We start from the raw sequence: 24522 nt of genomic DNA, 5'->3' as shown, positions 1-24522 counted from the left end.
GGCAGTGGTTGTACTTGAGGTGCCCATCATTGGCAGCCCTGTATCTTTTGCAAGAGAAGCAGTACTTAAACCCCAGGGACCTCGAAGAGGTCATTTTCATAAAGTCCAAATCAGTTGTTTGTTTGCTTGAAATTTGCCAGTGGATAAGAACAACTATGAACAACTAAAACTATAACCATAACTACACAAATAGAGCTGGAGTACACAGCAAGCCCTTCGCCTGGTTGACAGACGGCAACTGAGAGGAAAGGATAGCAGTCTGTGAACTCCGCCCTTTTGTATCCTTGCTGAGGCACATGAGGAGCTGCATGATGTACACGCACTGCAGATACTGCTGTCCAAAAGACTCTGAACTTGAGTACACGGGGTGTTTGTGCACCATTAGTGGAATGTGTATGTGAACAATCACTCAAGGGGAAAAAAAACTATCCTTGCTTACCTTCTAAATTTTGACTCTAGATAAACTTAAAGGACTTTTCAAATCCACTAGGTGGTGTAATTTGTCTTTTTCTGTTAAATATAGCTTTACAAATATTCCTCAAAATTAAATGTAGGCAGGAATAAGTAATTATACAAATTATGAAGCAAGAATCTTATCTTACAAACAATAACCTTACAGAGGTGTATAGATTTATTAAGGCCAGAATGTAGTATGTCCTCCCTCCTCACTGAAGTTATGATTAATTAAAATAGCTACAGTCAGGAAAGGGGATCTGATTTCCAGAACATTCATAGAACCAAAGAGGGAATTCAGTAATTGCCTTGAGCCCCATAACTCCAACCTAAACCTGAATTAAATTAAAGGGGGAGTCAGCTTTTATACCTTTTTAAAAAATGCCTGAAGGATCAGACTTCACTCTGTAGGACTTTATTCGCCCATGCAAAAAGAAAATGGCCACTAAGTAACCTGTATTGATACTTAAATGTTTCAGTAATCAATAATTAGAAGAAATTATTGAATCTGGGGTCTTTTTTTCTAGTCAGATAAAATTTGGACATTTCTATCAATTTCAAATATCAATTTTCCTATAAAGCTTTGAGCCTGTGAATTTGTATCTGTTTTAGTTGCCTTCAGGATCTGGTATAAAAGAATGACCGGTGATGCCTTTGATTTACTAGTTCATTGTATATGGTTTATGGGGGTGGTCCTGTGGGTCCTGCTTAACATTTAGACTCAGAAGCCACAAAAAAAGAAGGAGAAAAGACCAAGTGGGGCTGGATTAAGCAGAACTGGCTATGAAAACACATAGTTAACATCTCAGCTGCTATTGTCATTGCACCATCTGCCTATGTTTCCTCTTTGCGTATATTTGCATAACATATTTTATCAGTGGAGAGTTCAGGTTGCTCAAGTGCATTTCCAAACAACAAAACTGCTAGAAAGTCAGGAAACTACCAATTAAGCTAGCATTCACATCCATGTCAACCTCAATTCACGTTTCTTACCATCCAAATACCAAGGTGCACTCTGTGAGTGTGTTTGAGTACAAGTAGCTCTCTTTATTTTATTTATTTATATCCTGATACATCTGAGATTACCTGTAGCAGATCAGTTGGATGGTAAGGAGTGTAAGGTTATTTTACTTCCATTAGAATGTAATCAGACTATTTGCTGGTATTCATTCTAAATGATTTATTCCACTTTAAAGGGGGTGGGGAGGGAAAACCACATCTAGGCTGACAAAACATGGAAAATTTCAGGAAATATAATTTAAGAGAAATATTACAGTAGAAATTTGGCATAAAAGATGAGGTTTATAAGGTGTTTCTACCGGTATTTCTATATTTTACACATGCTCAAAATATGAATGAAATGTTAATGCAGCAATTAAGTTTGTGCACAAACTTTTTTTTAAATTATGAAATACAAGTGGTCAAGTTATCAGAGAAATGTTATTTTGGACAGATTGTTCCTAACAGCAATGGGAAAATACTACAAATGTATAATGTGGGTGAGTTTGCTTTCATAAGAGGGCCTTCATACTTGTATTTTCTTATTTTATTTTAAAAACACATCTTTTCTTTTGTATTAATGCCACTGCCTCACTTTGAAGTGTAAATATATATCTTAATGCAAAGACATACAGTTTGGACAAACGCCAGGAATCACAGCAATGCTTTTAAGAAGTTAGTCATGCTGCATTCTAGTGTGCAAAGGCCAGTATATGGGAAAGATTAATAGAAAGTGTGATCTAATGATCAAGCACATTCTAAACATTCATAGGAAAGAAGGAAGGAAGGAAGGAAAGGAACACTGTCAAAGTATGGAGCCTTGTTTACAGAGAATAACTGAAAAAAAGCCAGACTAATTTCTCTTACCTTTTTTTCAAAGTCCATATTGCTAGAGTTGAGCATGTACGGACACCATTTAAAATTTAATGAGATTTCCTATTGTGCATATTCGATGACCTGCTCAAATGTTAATAACATTGAAAGATTTGTTTCAGAATGCAAACTTAGCAAAAGCAAGCATTCCTCATTGGAGGATCCTTACATGACAAGTCTAAGATATCTGATCTAAAAAGTTAACAATATTTTTTTTCTTACTATTTTTTTTTTTAAATTTCTTCTTCATAACCAAGAGCTGAAGGGATTTTCCCCTCAGACTTTCCAGAACAAATTTCACTTTTGGGTTGAGACAAAACATGAGATGTTCTCCAACAGCAAAATCTATCTCTAAGTTAAGACCTCATGAAAAACAAGGGGTTAATAATGGGAATAGTTTTGCAACCATAGCTGTAGCTTTGGCTACCCGTGAATAATATATGTATTAACCACAGTTCTCAAACTGTGGCCCTGTGCTCCCTGGAGAGCAGAAAATGACTTCTCATTTCCATATGTTGAATTGCATTAAAAGACATTTAAAATACTTGGATAATATTACTTTTTCATGCAAACAATAGCTGCAGCTGACTCAGGGAACCGGCGGTCTGTGCAATCACAAACCAGAGGAAAGGTTGTCCATGAGAAACTCTGTATTATGATACAGTCCACCCTATGAAAAAGTTTCAGAAGTCTTGTGATAGGTGCACATTTGCCTGTATTACACAGATGAATGTGTGTTCATATCTCATTAGTAACTTCCATTGATTTAAACATGATTTGTGTCTCTTCATTGTCAAAAAATCTGTTAATATAAATACGTATAAATCTGACATTATCACTAATATACACAGCTTTATAGAGAGAAAGATCTTCAAAGACACTGAGGTGCCTCCCAAGGGTGTTAGTTGCCAAGCACCTTTGAGGATCTGAGCCTTAGGGTACCATCTACACTTGGAGCTGGGGGTATGATTCCCAGCTCGAGGAGACATACTCAGATTAGCACTGATTGAGCTAAGCCGCTAGAAATAACATGTAGCCACGGCAGCACTGGCGATGGGACAAGCTAGCTGACCCAAATATGTACCCATCCTAGGCATGCGCTCAGGGAAGCTAGCCCATCCCGCCATTCACGCTGCTGCAACTACACTATTTTTAGCACGCTAGCTCAATTAGAGATAGCAGGAGTATATCTCCATGAGCTGGGAACCACACCCCCCGCTCCAAGTATAGACATACCCTTAGTGCTGGAAAGTCCTGTGTCCTTCAACTTTCAGTAAATATTTACGGATCACAAAGGTGTGTGTACTGATTGTGTGATAACTTGACTTACACACTTATACAAACATTGCTTTTTGCAGTGTTACAGATTATAATCTAAACAGCGTATATATTGCCCAAGTATTCAAACCAAGGCACCTAAAGTTAGACACCTAAACCCATATTTACACACCTGAATAAAAATGGCTTGTTTTCATAGGTACTGAGCAACTGCAGTGCACATTCACTGTAATGGCTGTCAACAGGATCACTGAAAACTCAAGCCATTGTTATTAAGGTGTTTAACTTTAGACAAAGCAATTGGGAAATTGTGGCCAATATATTTACCAAGAATAAAAGATGCCTCCCTGTAATTCACAGAGGATTGCCACAGGCTCCCACTTCAGCAGAACAGGGGAACAGATTCCTTAAAATACAGGCTACATAACAACATCAGTACCGATCACATTATACTTCCTCTCCACACTATCCCCGTTGGATACAATCTGTATAGAAAGATCGATCTAAATACTGCATTGCACATATCTGGCTGGTCTTGCAGTCCCCTTCACAGACAATGCTTTTGTCATAACTCACAATGAAATTATTGTAATATTGTTGAAACAGTTTGCTGTGTGGCACAGTGAATTGCTTTGCCATTTCATATAAATTTTCTGGCTTCAAGTCTTCAATACCATATGCTTTGGTCAGGATGTATTCTAGTTTCCAGTTCGATTCATTTTTCATGTTGGCATCTGTGAGATTCAAGTAAAACTGCCAAAGATCCTACACGTTTAAAAAAAAAGGGGGGGGGGCACAGTTGTATTGCTTGCTTCATTAAGTTTCTTGAATGATATATTGATTAGGAAGCTGTCACTGCTTATTATTCACAAATGAATAAAAGGTCATGCCCCACCCCAAGAGTTGGGCTCACACCATAAGCTGGCACTTGCATTGTAGTAATGGTGGGGGGAGGAAAGAGAACAGAGACACAAATGAGGTAGCTACGTTATTGGAGGTGCTTTCCTTCAAAGAAGAGGGTAAACCAAAGTGCCTTATGCACATCTCTGGTGGGCTGGCCAAATGAATGTTAAAACCAGATCTAGGCTACATATAGGGAGAAAAGCACAGTAAGGGCTGAACTCACTTTTCCCCAGGCACCATTTGGTGGCATATGGATAAGTGGCCAGTGGAGACTATGGGAAGAATATAGGGAAATGAAGACTTGCAGGAATGAGGGTCATGTAAGAAATGGGCAGCAGATATGCACATAAGCTTTGCCATTGACTCCAGTGAGGCCAGGATTTCACCCTGAACCTTCTGGAAGTTCTCTGAAAGTGTTTTATACAGTGCCAGACTAAGTGCACCAAAGTTATTGTCTCTATCACCAAAGCTCACGTGTGTCTAAAGAGACACCTATCCATATGTGCCAGGATTTTACCTGCCTTTTCCACAGCTAACACGGCTTTTTTCTGACTCTTATTCTGTATTCTAGGGTTTACGCAGCAGAAAGAAAATGGGTAGTGGATCTTTCAGGCTCAGTAAAGGTTGCATAGTTCCTATTTGAAGATTTTTCCTTTCCTCCCCCCACCCTTCTCCGCCTATCACTGAGGAGACAGAACCCACCACCAATCTGGCAGCAGGACACCCAGTATGAAAAAGGCTTGAGCTATAGCTATTTTAATACTTAACACTAACACAATTCTTTTAATCTTCACATACCAACAAGCTATAATGAAGAGGATCGTATTGATACAGTCTGACTCCAGGATTGTTGGACTCTCTCTGCACCACGCTTTTCACTGGTGTCACAGCAGGTGCTACAAACAAGGAATTTATTGGGTTTTCTGAAAAAAAAAATTGGGAAATAATCATTCCCTTTAGGGTAAATGCTTTCAGAAATGCATTATTTACATTTGAGAACAAAGACGACAAGACCTAGGGTGCTTGGCTTAGGTACTTTAGGGACTTTTGCACAGGAGTAGCTATATCAGTGCAACCGCCCAGCATAGAGTTGCTGTGCTGGTACAAACCTAGATAAGTCTCACCCATATAAACTCCGCTTTACCTCAATGCAGGGCATCTACACTGGAGACTTGCACCAGAATAGCTACATTGGCACAACAATCCAGAATGTAGCAATGCCCGACGTATCCAGTGCATTTCTGTTGTTAGCCTGGTGACAGATATGGCAATTTCCTGCACCACCTCACTGAAGAGAGACAAAGTAGGTGAGGTCATTTTTCTTTTATTGGACCAACTTCTGCGGTGAAAGGGAAGAGCTTTTGAGATTCACAGAGCTTTTCTTCAGGTCCTTATTGAATTAAGTCTATGTATCATTGTGGGCCAGGGATTGTATGCAATTCCATAGGGGATGGGAACAACAGTCCTCCAGGAACTATGAATAATGTGGGAGTGAGTATGCAAATTTACTCAGGTTATAATATCTCCAGGGAGCTACCACCACCAGAAGAGATTCACATATACTGATTCAGACTGGATTCTCTAGAGAACCAACCATCAGAGAAAGGACTTTTGGATAAACAGCTTGAGTTTGAACTGTCCAAGGGAGACCCCAATCCTTCCTTTTATTTTTTTAATATATTTTCTCTGTAATGCTTTTACCTTCAGAATAAATGTGCTTGCTTAGAAAGAGCTGGGTAACTTAACTGTGGGTAATTATGCTGCCTATAGCCTCTGAGGAGAAGGCAAAGCAGGCCTGCTCCAGCAGTCTGATTTGCTGGGGAACTCAGTTTAAGCAGGGAGCTGCGCAGCCTGGAAATACCCTGGTCAGAAAGGAGAGACACACATCCAGTGTTCCTTCTAATTTTTCCCATGCATGTGCAGAATGAATTTTGTTACATAACCTCCATATTGGTGCACGTATTACACATCATCTCCATATTGTTGGTGCACATAACAAAATTAATGTGGTGAGGGTGGGGCCAAGGGGTTCAGAGTGTGGGAGGAGGCTCAGGGCTGGGGCAGAGGCTTGGGATGCCGTGGGGTGAGGACTCCAGCTGCGGATGCGGGCTCTGAGTTGGGGCCGAGGATGAGGGGCTCAGGGCGGGGGCAGAGGGTTGTGGGGAGTGGGCTCTGGCTGGGGGTGTAGGCTCTGAGGTGGGGCCAGGGCTGAGGGGTTTGGAGTGCAGGCTGCCTTGGGCCTACAGTGTGGAGAAAGGACTCCCCCTAGCTCTCTTTCCCTGAGCAGCACCTGGGCTGGGGGCCGGGAGGGAAAGGAGAAGAGGCACCTCTCCCTGCAACAGCAGCTCCGGGCTGGGGCCGCAGGATAGGCGCTTCTCTGTGGGTTGGGCTGCAGCCAGGGAAGGGGTGCTTCTACCCCAGCAGATCCAGGCGGGGGCTGGCTTAGGGCCGGTGGGGAGAGGTGCTTCTTCCCTGATCGCGGCAGGTCCGGGGCTTGGCTGGGGCCGATGTGGAGAGGCGCCTCTCCCCACTGCAGCCTTGAGCGCCTGCACAGAGCTTAATAGGCTGCTGCACGGCCGCAAAGCTTCGAGGGAACTCAGGAGACGTCTCCACCCAAGAGAGCTGATAGCTGGGGAGCCAGAAGCCTGAGCGTGGGTGCCCTTGCTGAACCATGGAGGGGGAATTCAGGTACAGGTGCCCTGATCTGTGACAAGCCTCACCAAAGGACACAGATCAGAGCTATCTTCAACTTACGTCTTATATGCAGCTTCCTTCATGTTTTTTGCATTATCAGAAATGCCAGGAGCCTACAACAATTTGCCCTAAAGCTCACCTAACCAGACTCTGAGAGAAATCCCTGCTGGCATCTGTTATGTCTACCCTGCTCTTTACAGCAAGTCAAAGGGAGGATATTTGAGGACTTTCAGTAGCGAGAATACACAGGTACATGTATTTAGAGCATCTCTATGAAGAAAGTTAGATATTCCTTTATGCAGCCAACATAACAGTGCTGAAGGCCACAAGCGAGTAGGAGCTCTGAAAACTGAAGAACGGTGCTGGAAAGCCAGCAGACTCTTCTGAAGGAGATAAAATGGACTCTGTATCTCAATACATGGATTTTGCCTGCAAATTCCAATTGAGCTTGAATTCAGCAAAGCTTTGTCAATAAACAAATGCCTGAAATGAGAACACACTCTGAAAAGAGCAAAGTCATAGTTAGCAAGATTAGACATGTAAGTGCCTATTTTTGTCAGAGGAACAAGACAATAAAACAGATTCTGAAGCAGAGTGACTTGCATAATGCAAACTGCAGTGACAAAGCAGCAAGGTTGGTCTGTTTCGCGTACTGAAGTTTGGATGTGTAGTCAGTTAATTAAATGTGCAGCCAGCCCTGGGAACATCATCTGGGCAAAACACTGCCTTAACAGATATGGTAAGAACAAGCTCTCTAAAGGTGGTTCTCTCACTTGGTGTGATTCCTTCTTATTGGGGTGTCAATGTGAAATTGGTCTATGTTAAGAGGACAGTGACTTAGAGTGCAGAGCTGATTCAATGAAGGGTTTTAGGATTGTTTTTAGAAATTCGTATAAAACCTATTATAAATGTGGAGTCAATTATGGTAAGTTTATAGATACTGTAACGAACTCAGGCACCGAAGTCACCGTTCTATGGTATAGATACAAATATTTAAGCAGCGATTTCTATTAGAAACAACATCCTTTGTAGCCACTCTGACTCTTAAAAATAAGTTATTTCAGAGCACAATGCAAAACCTTCAAAGCTAGGTGCTTATCCTAAAGAGAAATCACCTGATCAAGGAGATGGCACAAGCAGAGATTTCTTTTCCCAACCCCCGCCCCTTATCTTAATTAACTTTGAAGCAGCAGGGAACCCATGAGAGAGGTTCAATAATGATGCAGGAAACACAAAAAGCAGGACATGTTTCCTTGACCTGAGAACATTCCCTTTGACATACATAACACACAATAGGAACTGGCCAGTGCAATTTGACCATGTCACTGAAAGAGAGGAGAGGAAAGACTAGAGATGCTTGTCTAGGAATTACTGGCATTCATTAAAAGAGTGACACTTAGAAAGCCTCTTCTAATATCAGTAGAAAAGGAAAATGTGGACAGTCTGTCTTACAATACAATGCGAGGTTCTTCTGCACAGTTCTCATTACAGGAATTTGGGGAGAACAGCATTTATACAGTGTTGTCGTAAGTGTTCAACTATCTTGATAAAAAAATAAATAAATAGCATTTTCATCCCCATTTCTTTTTAAAAATAATTCACACCAGACTTTGACTGGCCCCAATATACACCAGAACATTCTTTTACTTGGAGCCAATCAGGAAAGGATGCAGCAAAGACACTTGTATTCTACAAACATCATTACCTTTCTCATCCAGAAGGATCATGATGCTATCTCTGTGAGTATGTCCAAAAAACTGTCCAGCAATAACATCACTATACTTGCGAAAAATCTTTACTAATCTCTCATTGTAATATCCTCTTATGGCAGTAATGTTCCTTGTGAAAGGCAGATATCCTACTGGCACATGTCCTATCACATATACCTAAAAATCAGATAGATACAACACAATTAGCATCCTCATATGAAGCAAACATTTTCAGCTTTAGCTTAGAACTGATTAACACTGAGTCTCATAATAATGCGGTCTTTGAAAGACTTTGTCAGTCTGAACACTGTAAGTTAGTTTTGTTATAAGCAAGCATGAGTAGTTAGTAACAGAGTGTAAAGTAATTATGAACCAATATTTAGTAACCTTACATCAGAAAATGAGCATAAGCAAATACATTTATTACAATATTAGGGAAGTGGCAACTCCTAAAACTAAAGCTGCATACATTTCCCTTCTAAGCCTTTCTTTTTGAACATTCACAATTTTTCGAAAAATATTTGCCATGGTGACATTTTTTAGCATTGTTCTTTGGACTAGTGTGAATATTTTGGGAAAGGCTGTGCAAAAAAGATTTCAGTCATTTAGGAGACAAGGAGAGTGAAAAAAATATACTTGTTCCATTATTAAAAAACAAAACAAAAAACTTTGTGCTGTTTTCTTGAACTGTTTTATGTTCCAAAATTGTTTGATATTTTATTGTAAGGTTTAAGAAATGGCATACGACTGTTTGATTAAATATTGTAGCAATGTTTCCACATGGGGGACAAAACTGTGTACACAATTTTAACTTTCATTTCTTTACTTCTGCATGCTTAGTAACCTGAACAACATTTTGTGTATGCAATAAGGATAGAGTTTGTGAAATATAAGACATGCTGTTCATGTGTATTATCTGCTAAAGGGAAAGAATGTAATATTTGTACTTCAAGTACATGTACAAACATACCCATGTTCTTTGGTACCATGTTACAGATGCAACTTTTCAACCAAGTTCCCATTTAAATAGCAGAGATGTCCTCTGCATCAAGTCTTGTAGTTTTGTGGATAATTCCATTTTGGATTTCCTGGGCTATGAAAGTACTGTAATAGTCGTTATAATGTAGACATGATTCTGATCTCACTTTCACCAACACAGATCAGGAGTGAGGTCAGAGTTATAATGATATTAAACCTGTATAAGTAAGACTAGAGTCAGGTCTTTTTTCTTTCCTATTGCTCACTACTGCATGTAGCGGGTAGCAAATATACATTTCTTAAAGCCTCTGCCCTATCAAATCAATTGCAAATTCTAAAATAGCCCTGAAACTTGATTCACTTCTTTCTCTTTTCCTTTTGCTAGCTTTCTTTCAATTTACACAAATAGATATGATGGATACTACTACTGATGTTGAGTTGATTCATTGTATTCTGTGTGTAACGCCTACCTTCTCCTTCTTTTGAAGAGAGATTTGTAGTGTGCTCTCCAACCATGCTAACTGGTTGGCCGGGTCAGTTATATTCAGAGTCACATGGTTGGGACTGTAATATAGATTTGTGTTCAAACTGATTATCCTGAGTGGTTGAGGGCTAACACTGGATTGAAAGAGTTGGGTATAAAAGCCACCTGTGAAAACAAGATCAACAGAGGAAGAATGCTTTCAAAACACAAGTTTAACGTGAAAGGACTACACTGACAGTTAGAATAGTAAGACTTCTATCAACCAGATTCTGAAATGTTTACTCATATCGAGCAGCATCTTATTTCTCAAGTAATCTAGTTGATTTCACTGTATTCAATATCATTCAGAGGTGAGGAAAATGACACAGGGCATTTTTTAAGACCACTTCTACTTTTTGCCCTTTATTTGTCAATTTGCATGTGTGTATGAATTGGATAACTGCATAAGTGGTGCTAAATGCAACAATAATATCCTAGACATTTGGGGGGATTCTCAAAATTAGCATTGTGTGAGTTCACTGATTTTCCTGTAGCTATAGGACGTCTGATTTCCAAAACAGAGATCCAATTAAAGAAAAATACAATGTTTTTTCCATCCATTCTGGCTCATGAAAGGAAGCCTATGTTATGCAGTAGTGTGAAAAAATTAACCCACAACTCTGGCCAACCCTCTATAGCAGCGGTGGGCAAACTTTTTGGCCCAAGGGCCACATCAAGGTGTGAAACTGTATGGAGGGCCCAGTAGGGAGGGCTGTGCCTCCCCAAACAGCCTGGCCCCTGCCCCCTCCCACTTCCTGCCCCCTGACTGCCCCCCTCAAAACCCACAACCCATCCAACCCCGCTGCTCCTTGTCCCCTGACCGCCCTCTCCCAGGACCCCCTCCCCTAACTTCCCCCTGGGATCCAACCCACCCCTTATCCAACTCCCCCTGCTCCCTATCCCCTGATGGCCCCAACCCCTATTCAAACCCCTGCCCCCTGGCAGGCCCCCCGGGGACTCCCACGCCTATCCAACCCCCCCTGATCCCCATCCCCTGACCGCCCTGCCCCATCCAACCGCCCCCAGTCCCTGTTCCCTGACTGCCCCCCGGAACCTCCTACCCCTTATCCAACCCCCCTGCTCCCTTACCCTTACCATGCCGCTCAGAGCGGCAGGAGCTCGCAGCCACACCACTGTGCTGCCTGGCAAGAGTGGCGGACCAGAGTGCGGGCGGCGCAGCGAGTTGAGGCTACTGGGGGGGGGGGGGGGGGGGGGCTAGCCTCCCCGACCGGGAGCTCAAGGGCCGGGCAGGACGGTCCCATGGGCCGGATGTGGCCCGTGGGCCATAGTTTGCCCACCTCTGCTCTATAGCATACAGTAGAACCTCAGAGTTACAAACACCAGAGCTATGAACTGACCAGTCAACTACATACCTCATTTGGAACCAGAAGTATGCAATCAGGCAGCAGCAGAGACCAAAAAAACAAAAAACAAAACCAAATACAGTACACTACTGTGTTAAATGTAAACTACTAAAAAAATAAAGGGAAAGCAGCATTCTTCTTCTGCATAGTAAAGTTTCAAAGCTGCAGTAAGTCAATATTCAGTTGTAAACTTTTGAAAGGACAACAGTAACATTTTGTTCGGCATTGTGAACATTTCAGAGTTATGCTCCTAACTCTGAGGTTCTACTACAGATGTTGTGGAGCGGATCCCTTGGCTAGTATACCTCCACTGATTTCAATTAACACCAGCTGAGGGTCTGCCCCTCTGTGTGTTATTTTTCTCTTCTTGCTCTCTTCTTGCTTTCCCTTCTTGCTCTCAAGTCCTTCTTACCCAGTCTCTCCTATTCAGAATGCCAACCCCCAAATATTCCAGTTCAAATTAAAATTCCAAACCCACAGTGTTTGTGGGGGTTGGAAATTGAGTTGAGTTTGTCAGCCCGTTGGTTTAAAAAAAAAATCATTATTGTATCAGCCTATATCTGATTAACTAAATTAGATACGGAACATTTTAATTAATTGTATAATCCCACTGATTATTTACTAGCACCTCACTTTGCATAAAGGTGTTACTAGATCTTTGAAACTTTCTCTTTGAATTGCAAGTAGCCTCAAAGTAAACAAACAATTAGTCTTCAATTTTTCTTTAAGTACGAGTGTAACTATGGCTTCCCATACCCTTCCTTGATAGTTATGCTCTTATTTTAGATTGTGAACTCTTCCATGAAGAGAGTGAGTCTCTTTTATGTTTCTACAAAGCTTACAACATTGTAAGTGCTACCCAAAGCAGGGAATTATTATTACACTAGAACAAGAATAAAGTCTCTCTACAAGATTAACTGTAGACAGGAATTGCTATATAGCAAAAATCAATAACTCTTTTACCTCTGGAGAAACTGGGCCAGATGCTCTACTGCACTGATTCATCCTTGCAGTTTAGTGAAGTAGAGAGGGAAAATCTATAGAACTGTCAGTCCTCTCAACATTAGTTTTACAAAACGTAGCTACTATATTTTACCTTTCTTGAAGGTACTGATTGCCTCATCAGTTAGCCAAGGTTTCCAGAAATTGGCTACTGCACTGTAAACTTCATTGGCAGATACAGGCAGCTGATCCTGCCAAAAAACAGAACTTTCATCACTCTGACACACAAATTCATGGATTTTTAAAGCCAGAAGGGACCATCTGGTCTGATCTCCTGGAAAACATAGGCCATAGAATCTCATCCAGTTACTTCTGTAGAGTAGTAAGGAGTGGGAGCTTAAGGTACTTTTCTGACTACAAGATATCACTGATGACCAGTGCAGCTCTGGAAATTCCTTTCACAGTAACAGAAAGATATGTGGTGCATGCAACAAAAAGATTTTTATGGCCCTACTTACATGCAAAGCCTAAAGATCCTTTGTCCACAGACCTTGAGACAAGAGACTCTACCCCAAGTGCCGACAAAGTTTAATTTTTTACATTTTATTTCAACAAATCTGAAAACCACCATAATGCTATTTCCCCCAGCCCTCTTTTGCTCCCAAGCTAAAAATGTAAACAGGTTTTTTTTAGGGGAAAAAACTTTCCATCTTCTGTCTAAGTTTGATGAGAGAGTTCTCATCTCATCTCATTCACGTGAGCATTGCTTGGGTCAGATGAAAGTGCAGGAGTCCTAGTTAAAGATGTTGATAAAACTTTTTCACATAAAAGTCAAAACAAAAACGTTTTGTGGAAACAAACATCCACCCCCTCCCCCCATCCCAGAATAGCCTAGTGGTTAGGGCACTCTCCAAGGCTGTCAGAGGTCCAGGTTCAAATAATCAGAACCAAACACCTGAATTTCAGTCAGAACTGAATGTGAAGTCTCTTTTCTATGGCGTTTAACACCACTAGTAAATGAGTGCCAGAAAAATTTAAAGCAATAGGATTAGGGCTTAACAACTCGGTTGCACAAAAAATTTCAAAGTTTCAAAATTTGTTTTTCTTTTTGAGGCAGGATGAAAATGACACCTTTCTGATTCACAAAACATTTTGTTTTTGACTTAATGGGCGGGGGAAATAGTGTTATGGTGGTTTTCAGATTTGTTCAAATAAAATGTAAAAAATTAAACTTTGTAGGCACTTGAGGTAGACACTCTTGTCTCAAGGTCTGTGGACAAAGCATCTTCAAGTCTTTGCATGCACGTACAGCTATCAAAAACCAGTCTATATCTTTTTGTTGCATGTATCACACATTTTTGTTTCTGTGAAAGGAATTTCCAGAACTGCACTGGTCAAATATATGGTTAGTGTTCATCCAACAGATATGCTTAAATCTAGCTCCAGATTTGAGGCTGAATTGTGTGTTCAAGGAGGCTTCGATCTGGCTCCCAAACAGATGGTTGTGTTCTGTGTACATTTGGATTACACGCTAAATTAGGAAGCCTGTTCTAATTGGAGCTACCTGGTAGGCTTGTGCAAGAGGGCCAATGTGACAACAAAGACTGAAAGACTATTCAATGATATATTAATCTGTTGATACTTTCCACATATTTTGCAATAAGAAAAGGACCAAAGATCATTAAGTAACTTTACTCAATCAGTTGGTGTTCAGCATATTGGGGCATATTTCACTCCTGCTTTTGGACTGCAACAGCAGCTATATGTGCTGTGCCACATCAATGTCAGTTTGTGGCACATAGTGCCAATAGTAAGCAAGTGCCTATACAAATATAGCCCATACAAACCTGCAATACCCTCACATTTTGTACAAACAGTGTCTCTCTTGTATACTCCCACATGATTCAAACTATGGGGAAAAAACATGGCAATTCTGCACATCAATGAAGTCTGATATTTCAAAACGAAATGCCATACAATAAATACTCACATGTTTTAGAGTGCAAAGCTGAGGGAAATAGGTGCAGTTTCACTTTAAACAGCAAACAAGTTTTTGGAGCATGATATTTATCTGTCCTAGTTTACTATATTTCAATGTGTTATATTGCATCCGCTTTACAAACACAACTCACATTCACCATGCAGGGTGCCCATTACATAAATGCCAATGTCTGCCCTGAGAATTTACATCAGTCGATGTAAATGAGAATATTTGTATGAAGCTATCTTCCTCTAGATCTCAGGAGGTTGCTGCATGTCAGTTATTCTCCCTAAACATTGATATTCCTTTAAAAAATAAAGCCAAACAAATCTGAACTAAATTTCATTTAAGCAAAGGGGAGAAACAGATGTAACTATATATTATATTAACCCCTCTCCCCGCGTTAGGGCTAATGGATATACAGAATGCTGCTTGGGGGGAAAAAGGACTGTTTAGAGTGTGGGAGGATCTTACAGAGTCCTAGCTAATATTTAAAAACAAATTACTGCAACTGATCTGCTTATATAAGATCTACCTCTGCCCCTGAGATCTGGTGGGAGAATTTGGCCCTTACTCCTTTGAACTGCTGGATTAACTTTGAAATATGTTTAGTGAATATGTTCAGTTTCTAGTGTTCACTATGTTTTCATCTATGCCAAGAACAACATTTCTAACACAATGTGGAAGTCAGAAAGGCATTGTGCCAGACTGGAATGAACTATGGGACCAATAACTTGTCAGTGGAAATATCTGTAGCAGTCCCAAACAAGACCAAAAACTACTAATGCAATTTTTGATATTAGTGAAGGAACAGTGGGATTTTACATTGTCAGTTGTTTTTGTTTTATGTCACCATTAGAAAGCAGAGGAAATTAATTACAAAAAATGTACACAGTCCTGATCCAATGTCCAGTGAAGTCAATGGACACACTCCCAATGAGCTTTTAAGCAGGCCTTGAATATTACTGGCACACTGACAGATCCAATTAAGGATGCCACCTGTAGTACTGAGCTCAAATATTACATACATATGCATGATTTACCCAGCATAAAAAAAATGAAATTTAAATAAATTGTGTATATGAGGTAGTGGTTTCATGATTTGTAAGCATCCAATTTATCTAAGTCAGTTTGCAATACCATAGGTCAATAGAAAGATTTGATCTGACATCAACATTAGTTCAGGTAACTTTACACACAGAGAAAGCTGTACTTCACATCACTGTAGTTTGGAAATATTTACACTCTGAAAATCTAGGTGTAAACTGGACAATCATAGGGTACTGCTTCCAGTATAACACACAAACACACACAAAATTTCATTTTTACTGCAGTGTTCCAGCTCTTTTAATTAGACTCAGCCATTCTGGTAAAGAAGCCCGTCTGCTCATATTCCTAAAAACTCACTTTACCTGTGGCCAGTAGTCATGATTACCCAAAGCAGGAAACACCTGGAGATCTGGAAAGAAACTTTGAATGGTGGAAGTCATATTGCCAATAACATTAATGACCATCTTTGTGGAGAGTTCCTCCACTGGAACATGAGGTGGGCTATCCCTAAAAAGAAGAGGACTTCATAAGTGTCAAAGTAGTTACAACACTGTAAAAAACTACTCATTTGTTGTTCTGAACAACTCTGCCAATGCACCTAAATTCTGGCCTGGAATACTGCTACAGAACTCAAATAAAAAGCTCGTGCATTGTCTGAGAGGGTCCCTGCCAAGTCCCTCCTTCCCCCCTTTATAAATAGGTTCCATGTTTAACAGAGAATCCCATGATAAATACTTACCACTATTAAGATTTCTCATAATCAAACCAACCCACTCAGAGTGGATACGTAATCTGGATTTCATTCCTTCACTCCCCCTCCCCCCATAAGACATTTAAGGGTGGGGGGGGGGGGTGTTATTTATTTATTTCCCTCCCATTCTGTTGAAAATAAACTGCAGTGGGTTAATCTAGACTGGTCTGTTTATATATACACTTGTCAACATCCTACCCCTGAATTTACATATCACCTTTTAGCTCGAAAGACCCTGAAACACAAAGACAAACCAGTAATCATAAGCATCACTACCCATCACTAAAATAAATACCCACCACTAAAAATAAAGCATCCACTAATTTACACTGAAGAGGGAATTGTAGGTAGGTAGAATGTGGTATTTTGGCTAGGACACCAAACTAATCACCTCGAGTTCTTACCGAAAATACCATGAAAGTCCTGTTTAACTACTGACATGGCCCCCATCACCACAGTGTTCAAATGCTTCATAAGCATTTATCTTCACAGCATCCCAGTGATAATGGGAAGTATCATTACCCCCATTTTACAGATGGGGAACTGAGGCACAGACAGAGTAAATGTCTTGCCTGGGATCAACATAGAAATTGAACCCTGCTCTCCTGCATCCCGGGCCAGTGCCTCAACCACAGGAGCAACCTTTGTTGATGATAAGTGGGCAGGTTTGTTCTAATTCTCGTCAAAAAGAGCACCACCACCAGCACAATACTGAGTTATCAGTTCAGGATTGACTCAAAGAGGAGAGGGGTTCCTCCTGAATTTTCCTTAGAACCTGATTTTTTCTTGAAAGTCTCCCATCTGAGTAGTAGCCAGGCCTGACCCAGTCCTGTTCACCACACAAGTATGAACCCAATATGCAGATTCAAACCAAAGACTGCCTGGTCCTTCAGTTGTTAAGAGACGATGAGGGCAGCATTATAAAGCGGATATCTTTTTTAACCAGCCACACCACACATTAAAGGACAGAGAAGTACTGCAGATAGAGAAAACGTAGCAGATGAAAATCACACAGGAGGTTACCATGGATACAGGAAGGTCTGACTGGGTTCAGGGACCTATAGGTCTCCCCTTCAGGAGTCTGTGACTAGAGGTATCCAGTGATCAGACAGCCTTCTCAAACCAAAGTGTTGTTTATTTTGTCAATGGGAACAATGCATTTAGAGAAAAAATATTTTAAAATAGTCTATACGCGTGTGTCTGACCTAAAGGCTTACCATCATCTGATGGTAACCTGGCAGGCCTAACTTCTTCAGACTCCCCAGTGGGTGCCTTTGTCTCAGCCTGGTTCCCACAAACTACTCCACTCATGCTTGAAAGTGTGTTTCTTTTTAAACCTGCCACAGTTCTTTTGATCACCTATGCTCCTGGGTCTCTTCCTATCCTGGCATTATTGTCTCTTAACACCCACAAGTGTTTGCAGAGAAGTGGCTTCTTTTGAGTCATTCTTTTTCATGGATTCTTAAGAGTTGAAAGTCAGATGGGATATTAAATCATCTAGCCTGACCTCCTGTATAACACAAGCCATTAAATTTCATCCATTTATCCCTGTATTAAGTGTATTACAATAACTTGTGTTTGGCTAAAGCACAGAAAGGCATCCAGTCTCCCAAGAGATGGAGAATCCACCACTTTCCTTGTCAGTTTGGTCCAGTGGCTAATCACCCTCGTTAAAAATGTGTTGTTTATTTCTTTTTCCCTCTTGCTTGTTTTTGCCAACAGCCAGTATTGAACTATTAAAAATATATTTATACAGTAAACATCCCAATAACCAGGTCAACATACAATATGAATAAATTATTCCACTGCACCTACAAATCTTAAACATTCAGTCAGTCTTGCAACTTGTTAGTAGGGATGTCAAATGATTAAAAAAAACCCTGCAATTAATCAATTAAAAAAATAATCATCATTAATCACAGTTTTAATCACACTGTTAAACAACAGTAGATACCAATTTAAATTCAGCATGGAAGCATGTCCTCTGGAGTGGTGGCCAAAGCACGAAGGAGCATATGAATGTTTAGCATATCTGGCACATAAAATACCTTGCAACAACAGTACCATGTGAACGCATGTTCTCACTTTCAGGTGACATTGTAAATAAGACGCAGTCAGCATTATCTCCCGTAAATGTAAACCAATTTGTCTGTCTTAGCGACTGGCTGAATAAGAAGTAGGACTGAGTGGACTTGTAGGCTCTAAAGTTTTACATTGTTTTGTTTGAGTGCAGCTATGTAAAATAAAAGTTCTACATTTGTAAGTTGCATTTTCACAATAAAGAGGAACTACAGTACTTGTATGAGGTGAATAGAAAAATACTACTTCTTTTGTTTATCTTTTTAGTGCAAATATTTGTAATAAAGTGAGCACTGAGCACTTTATATTCCATGCTGTAATTGAAATCAATATTTGAAAATGTAGAAAAAAGTCCAAAAATATTTAATATAATAAATAATAAAATTTAAATGGGTATTCTATTATTAACTGTGTGATTAAAATTGTGATTAATCATGAATAGTTTTAATTTAATTAATCACTTGCTTATAGCCCTACTTGTTAGTAATTCAGACAATGCAAACGGAGCAGACAGAAGCAGCATTTAAAAGGCATCAGACTCAAATGTATTGCTGCAAACAGAAACAAATGTTTGAATATTTAAAACTAGTGCACTATGGTCTTCCAACTCTTCAAAGTGTTTCACTAACAGGGTAGCTATTGACTGACTCCATTACTTACCCTGTCCATATCATGAAGGAAGCTTGTTGTTCAGACTCTTTCATGTACTTAAAGGCTGATAAAATAAGTTGATAAGGAGAATCACAGAAAAAATCTCCAAAAGGCCCAGGGTTGGAGGCATTAGCCCCTTTGGAAGAAGAACAAACTTTGGTGTGATCGCCAGTGATGTGGTAAGTAGGGTCTAAATGCAAGTCGGATACATGCCAGAACTGCCCTGTTTTTAGAAAACAAACAGTAATGAAAATGACTCTCTCTTGCCAAGGTGCTGAGTTTCTCCTTACAGTCTGCATTAAGATTGATGTAAGAGTCAACATCATCCTCTTTTGCCCATGCTTCACAAATCTATTTATCAACTGAGATTGAGAAACTAACCCTGGTGAATGTGGGGCCTATGCCATCAATTTCTGCTGACTTTAAGCTTTCATTTTAAAAACTAAGTTTCTTGCCTTCATGATTACAACGACAACTTGCAAATGTGAACGGAATGCACAAGATGCAGTGTTGTAATCCTAAATTTGCAGACTGCTCCAGTGCTTCTGTTGCCCCTCAAAGTTTTGCTAAGCAGGAGCAGAGTAAACTTAACAAACCTGTGATCAGTCCCACTGCTGCTGTTCCCGAGCCTGTGTGAGTGGTTTGAAACTGCCAAGAATCACATCCATTTCATTCTGTTGCCTCTGCTTGAGAAAGCTGTGAGCATGAGCAGCAGAAAATGACCCAAAATTGGAGGATGAGATGGGGTGGAATGATGGAGATCCTCCTTATTTACCACTGGGTGTGGGGAAAGAAAGAAAGCACTTCTCCCTTCCAACACCTAGAGGAGGATGGAATTTCAATTTTTTCAGACATATACTATACAAAAGTGGATAGGAAAGAAGATGCCTCCTGTTAGGGTCCAGAAACAACCACCTCCCCAGCAGCTCTGATAACAGGCAGCCTAGACTTCTTACCAGCGCATGGAGGCTCTACCAAACTTATCTTTTGTATCTGTCTCTAGCTACTAGGTGTCTGGTAAGTTTTCAACTGCTGTTCCTGAGCACTAAGCAGAGACAAGCACCCAATGGACTTTAGGTGCATATTAAACTAAAAGATGAGTTACAAAGTTACATATTATAGGAATACTGACCTTCAGATTTCAGATATGACAATAAATAGCCCTTTCAAGCTGTAGATTTCAACGCACTTTACAAAAGAGAAAATTATCTTTGTTATACAAAAGGGAAATTGAGGGATAGAGGCGAAGTGATTTGTCCAAGGTCACACAGCCTGACAATGGCAGAGCAGGGAACAGAACCCCAGTCAGACTCATCCTAGCATGCTTTAACCAGAAACTTATTTCAGGAACTTGAAAAGAAGATGTGAACATTTGAAAATTGTAATATTGCAATTTCTGCTAATGGTTGCAAGATTTGTCTTCTGGAAACTTGCAGAGGTTTGCATTTGAGATGCATGAGTCACAGAAGCTGAGTATGGAGCAATAGTTCTTTTAAAACATGTATATAACTGGAAAAAAATAAAATCACACATAGAAAATGTGGAGTTTGCTTTGCTGACCAAAGGCAAAACACAAGTTAATGTTTATTATAGCGGCCATAAATACATACATTTCAGACATATTGCATTATTAAGTAATGCAGCGCCTAGCCTGTATGCCATTGTCTGAACCACACATCATGCAGACAACGTAACCTATACTCAGCTTTGGAAAGATTAGATTTTTTATTGGTAAATGTCAGTAACATCTATTTCACTGTACACACACACACACCAACCAAAAAAAACCCCAATCTGATTGTTCCATCTCAAAAAAGATATATTGGAATTGCAAAAGGTACAGAAAAGGGCAACAAAATGTTTAGAGGTATAGAACAGCTTCCATATGAAAAGAGATTAATAAGACTGGAACTTTTCAGCTTGGAAAAGAGACAACTGAGGGGGGATACAATAGAGATCTGTAAAATCATGACTGGTGTGGAGAAAGTAAATAAGGAAGTGCTCTTTCTCCTTCTCATAACACAAGAACTAGGGGTCACCAAATGAAACTAATAGGCAGCATGTTTAAAACAAATAAAAGGAAGTATTTCTTCACACAATGCATAGTCAACCTGTGGAACTCTTTGCCAGAGGATATTGCGAAAGCCAAGAAGTTGGAATGGGTGACGGGGATGGATCACTTGATGATTACCCGTTCTGTTCATTCCCTCGGAAGCACCTCTCATTGGCTGCTGTCAGAAGATAGATTATTGGGCTAGATGGACCATTGGTCTGACCCAGTATGGCTGTTCTTATGTTCATTAATATTAATCAAAAATTTAGAGATAGCAAAAGTAAGAAAAATGCTACTTGAGAGTTAAGAGTTTGATTTAAGGATATTTACTTTGTATATTTTGACATGTGATGGTCACAATTTGTGTTTGGATGCTTATAAAGCTTTACGATTTTGAATCTTAATGTCTACTACCATTAAATAATTGTGTGATCCCCCAATTGTCATACACGCACCCCCAATAATTTCCCCAAACTGTGAAAATTTAGATCAATAACAACTGGGGGGGAAATATTTAAAAATAAACATTGATCTTCTCCCTCTATATATTATTTTTTAAAAAAAGATAGAATTCTGCCAAGCCTACTTGTAGCATGCTCTGCTCAGGTCAGGCACCGGTTGATTGATTTATCTGGGAGAGTGCTGGAGTCACACAAATGCCTCAGCCTTGGGAATGGAAGTAAACAGCATGGCATTGTACGATTGGTGAAGAATAAAGCAAACTGGGATAGGGGAGTGTATAAAAAGGAAAGGGGGAGGGGAGAATGCTTCCTCAGGCAGGGAAGTTTCTGGAGATTTAGAGCCAGGTACAAAGGGAGGAGGGAGGCTGAGGACATACGAAAGCAGGTGAGGGAATGTGGCAGTGCCACAGAGCCAGTTCACAGACGCAGGGACAAGCCACACGGGATGGATGTAAAGCTTTCCCAGGCTACTAGTGAGGTGTCTCCAGTGAGCCACCTAAGGGGGGGGAGGGAAGTCCCTAGCTCCCCCCGCAGCAGGGGCCCAGGAGGAGAGCTCCGTCTGCCTCTCGTTCTCAGCGTGGGCTTTGCAATTAATCAGCAGCCGGGGGGATGAAGGGGGAGGGGGCAGGAACAAGCCCGGCTGGCTGGAGCTATTGACTGGCAGCTCCTTTGTGTCGGGGTCGCTCCCGGTCGGGAGGGTCTGGCTGCAGGCGACAACCCCACCGAGCCGGGGCCCCAGCCCTGCCCCTCCGCCCCCCTCGCCGCCCTACTTCTTCTGGGGTGGGGGGAGGAAGAGACAAGCCCGGCGGCTGAGGCTCAGCGCTGGCTCCCCGGCCGCCCCGCAGCGCTCAGCCAGACTCACCCACGGCCGAGGGCCCTGCTGGGGCGGCGGCGCCCGGGGCCGGCAAGCAGCACAGCGGCGGCAGCAGCAGCCACAGGCTGAGCGCGCAGCGCCCGCCCGCCAGCTCCATGCTCCGCGCTGCTGCCCTGGGCCGGGCGCCTCTCATGTGACCGGCCTCGGCAGGGGGAAGGAAGGTGAGCTGGGGCAGGTCACGTGGCACCCTGCCTGTCCTGCAAAGCAGCCCCGCCTTGCACTGAGCGACGCTGGCCCGGCTGCCCCAGGCCGGGAGATCTAGCCGTGGGGGCTGCTCCTGCTCCACCCTAGCGGTTAGCCCCTGGGAGCGTGTCTGCACCGTACCTTGCACCCAGCCTCTGATGCAGGTCTGAGCCCAAGCGCCCCCTTTACTCCGCACACAAATGAGTCCCAAGTCAGCAAGCCCGCAGGACCTGGGTCCTAGGACCCTGCTGGGGGTGGGTCAGAGCTTGAGTCCTGTGGTGACTGGGTCCAGGGCCTTCTGTTCTGCAGTGCGGACACAGACCTGAGTCAGAAGCTCTGCATAGGCGTTATGGATGCATTAGCATTACAATGAGACCCAGGTCCAGCAGTTGTAAACCCACCTTTACAATGCAGCGTGGATGCTCAAGCATGGACTTGGAAACCCCAAATCCACAAGCTCAGGTCCCACAGACCCAGGCTTGTGGTAGCGTGAAGACATACTCTTAGAGGTAGGAACTGTTGTCCAAAGAGCAGTGGGGCCCCTTTCACTCAAAGCCAAGACTTCCAATAAGAAAAGTCACCTGTTGTAACTAGGGTGTTTTATCTCCCCTAGGACAATTGGCAGGAGAGCCAAAGTCCATGTGTTAGAGAGAGACAATCACACCTTTAGAGATGGAAGAGCCCAATGAGATCATCCAGTCCTCTGCCCGGAGGTCACTGCAAGAGTGCAGTGCTCTCCGTTAGCTAGTGTACAAGAGATGGGCCTTACAGCACTTGTCTAGGACAGTTATTAGCAGAGCTCATTGTCACAGGCTTCTATTATTAGAGCGTATTCTGCACTGGATGCATCCAGAAACCTCTGACATGTAGGGAAGCCTGCTGGAAGTACAGTGCAGAACGGACTAAATATATCTGAGGTATAAGATTACAAGTGCCTTAGAAAGAGGCATGTGGTCACACTGCATAGTTAGTCAGGAGAGTTGCAACTCAGGAGAGTTGTGTTTTTGTTCCTGAGTCTGACTCTCACCCGGTGGCCTTAGGCAAATCATTTTGACTCAGTGCCTCAGTTTTTCCATCTGTGAAATAGGGCTAATGATACTTTCCTTTGTAAAGTGGCTTGAGATCGGTAGATGAAGAGTGCTATGCAACAGTGAAGTAATATTATTAGCAGTGTAATAGACAGAATTTGGTCCTAGGTTCCAGCTACAAAGGGCCCAATTCTGCAAACACTTGGGCATGTGTGTAACTTTGCTCCTTTTGCTCCATGGGACGCTCCCATGAGCAAAGTTGCATGTGTGTACAGAGGGCCTCAAATCCTGCACAGGTCACAGGTGGACCTCGGCACCTCATAGAATCATACAAATGTAGGGCTGGAAGGGAGCTTGAGTAATCATCAAGTCCAGCCTCCTGTGCTGAGGCAGGACCAGATAAACCTAGCCCATCCCTGACAGGTATTTGTCCAGCCTGTTCTTAAATAATCTCCAATGACAGCGATTTCACAACCTTCCTTGGAGGTCTATTCTTGAGCATAACTACCCTGATAATTAGAAAGCTTTTCCTAATATCTAACCTAAATCTCTCTTACTGTAGATTAAGCCCTTTACTTCTTTTCCTACCTTCAGTGAACATGGAGAACAAATGATCACAGTCCTCTTTATAAAGCCCTCAACATATTTGAAGACTTATCAGGTTCCCCCTCAGCTTGCTCAAGGCTAAACATGCC

The 24522-nt window shown here is 41.6% G+C and overlaps 1 protein-coding gene across 3 annotated transcripts; it reads right to left on the bottom strand.

The window, feature by feature from the left end:
- Positions 1-1475: 1475 nt before the first annotated feature.
- On the bottom strand, positions 1476-22948 carry SMPDL3A (sphingomyelin phosphodiesterase acid like 3A). Of its 3 annotated transcripts, none has more exons than XM_037894712.2 (8): positions 22605-22948; positions 19238-19451; positions 16110-16254; positions 12871-12967; positions 10358-10536; positions 8906-9086; positions 5305-5429; positions 1476-4368 (listed from the first exon to the last, which is right to left on the bottom strand). In XM_037894712.2, exons 1-8 carry the CDS (start codon positions 22747-22749, stop codon positions 4069-4071), a joined length of 1386 nt encoding a protein of 461 aa, XP_037750640.1. In that variant the 5' UTR covers positions 22750-22948; the 3' UTR covers positions 1476-4068. The 3 variants fall into 3 exon arrangements, with proteins under 3 accessions (XP_037750640.1, XP_007066257.2, XP_037750641.1); XM_007066195.4 differs by lacking the exon at positions 22605-22948 and adding an exon at positions 21868-21947; XM_037894713.2 differs by lacking the exon at positions 22605-22948 and adding an exon at positions 19825-20203.
- Between the last annotated feature and the right edge of the window lie 1574 nt (positions 22949-24522).

Source organism: Chelonia mydas, chromosome 3 (genome assembly GCF_015237465.2).
Source record: "Chelonia mydas isolate rCheMyd1 chromosome 3, rCheMyd1.pri.v2, whole genome shotgun sequence".
In the NCBI taxonomy this organism is placed as follows: domain Eukaryota; kingdom Metazoa; phylum Chordata; order Testudines; family Cheloniidae; genus Chelonia; species Chelonia mydas.
Note: the sequence above shows the minus strand (reverse complement) of the source record. Positions and strands in the feature narration are given on the sequence as shown.

Bases quoted from the DNA above. Each gene is read 5' to 3' on its own strand.
- SMPDL3A (XM_037894712.2), bottom strand. From the start codon at position 22,749: ATGAGAGGCGCCCGGCCCAGGGCAGCAGCGCGGAGCATGGAGCTGGCG. The intron at 19,452-22,604 runs GTGAGTCTGGCT...TTCTAAAAACAG, and splicing joins AGCAGGGCCCTCGGCCGTGG to GGCAGTTCTGGCATGTATCC. The intron at 4,369-5,304 runs GTATGTGAAGAT...TTAAACGTGTAG, and splicing joins CTCTTCATTATAGCTTGTTG to GATCTTTGGCAGTTTTACTT.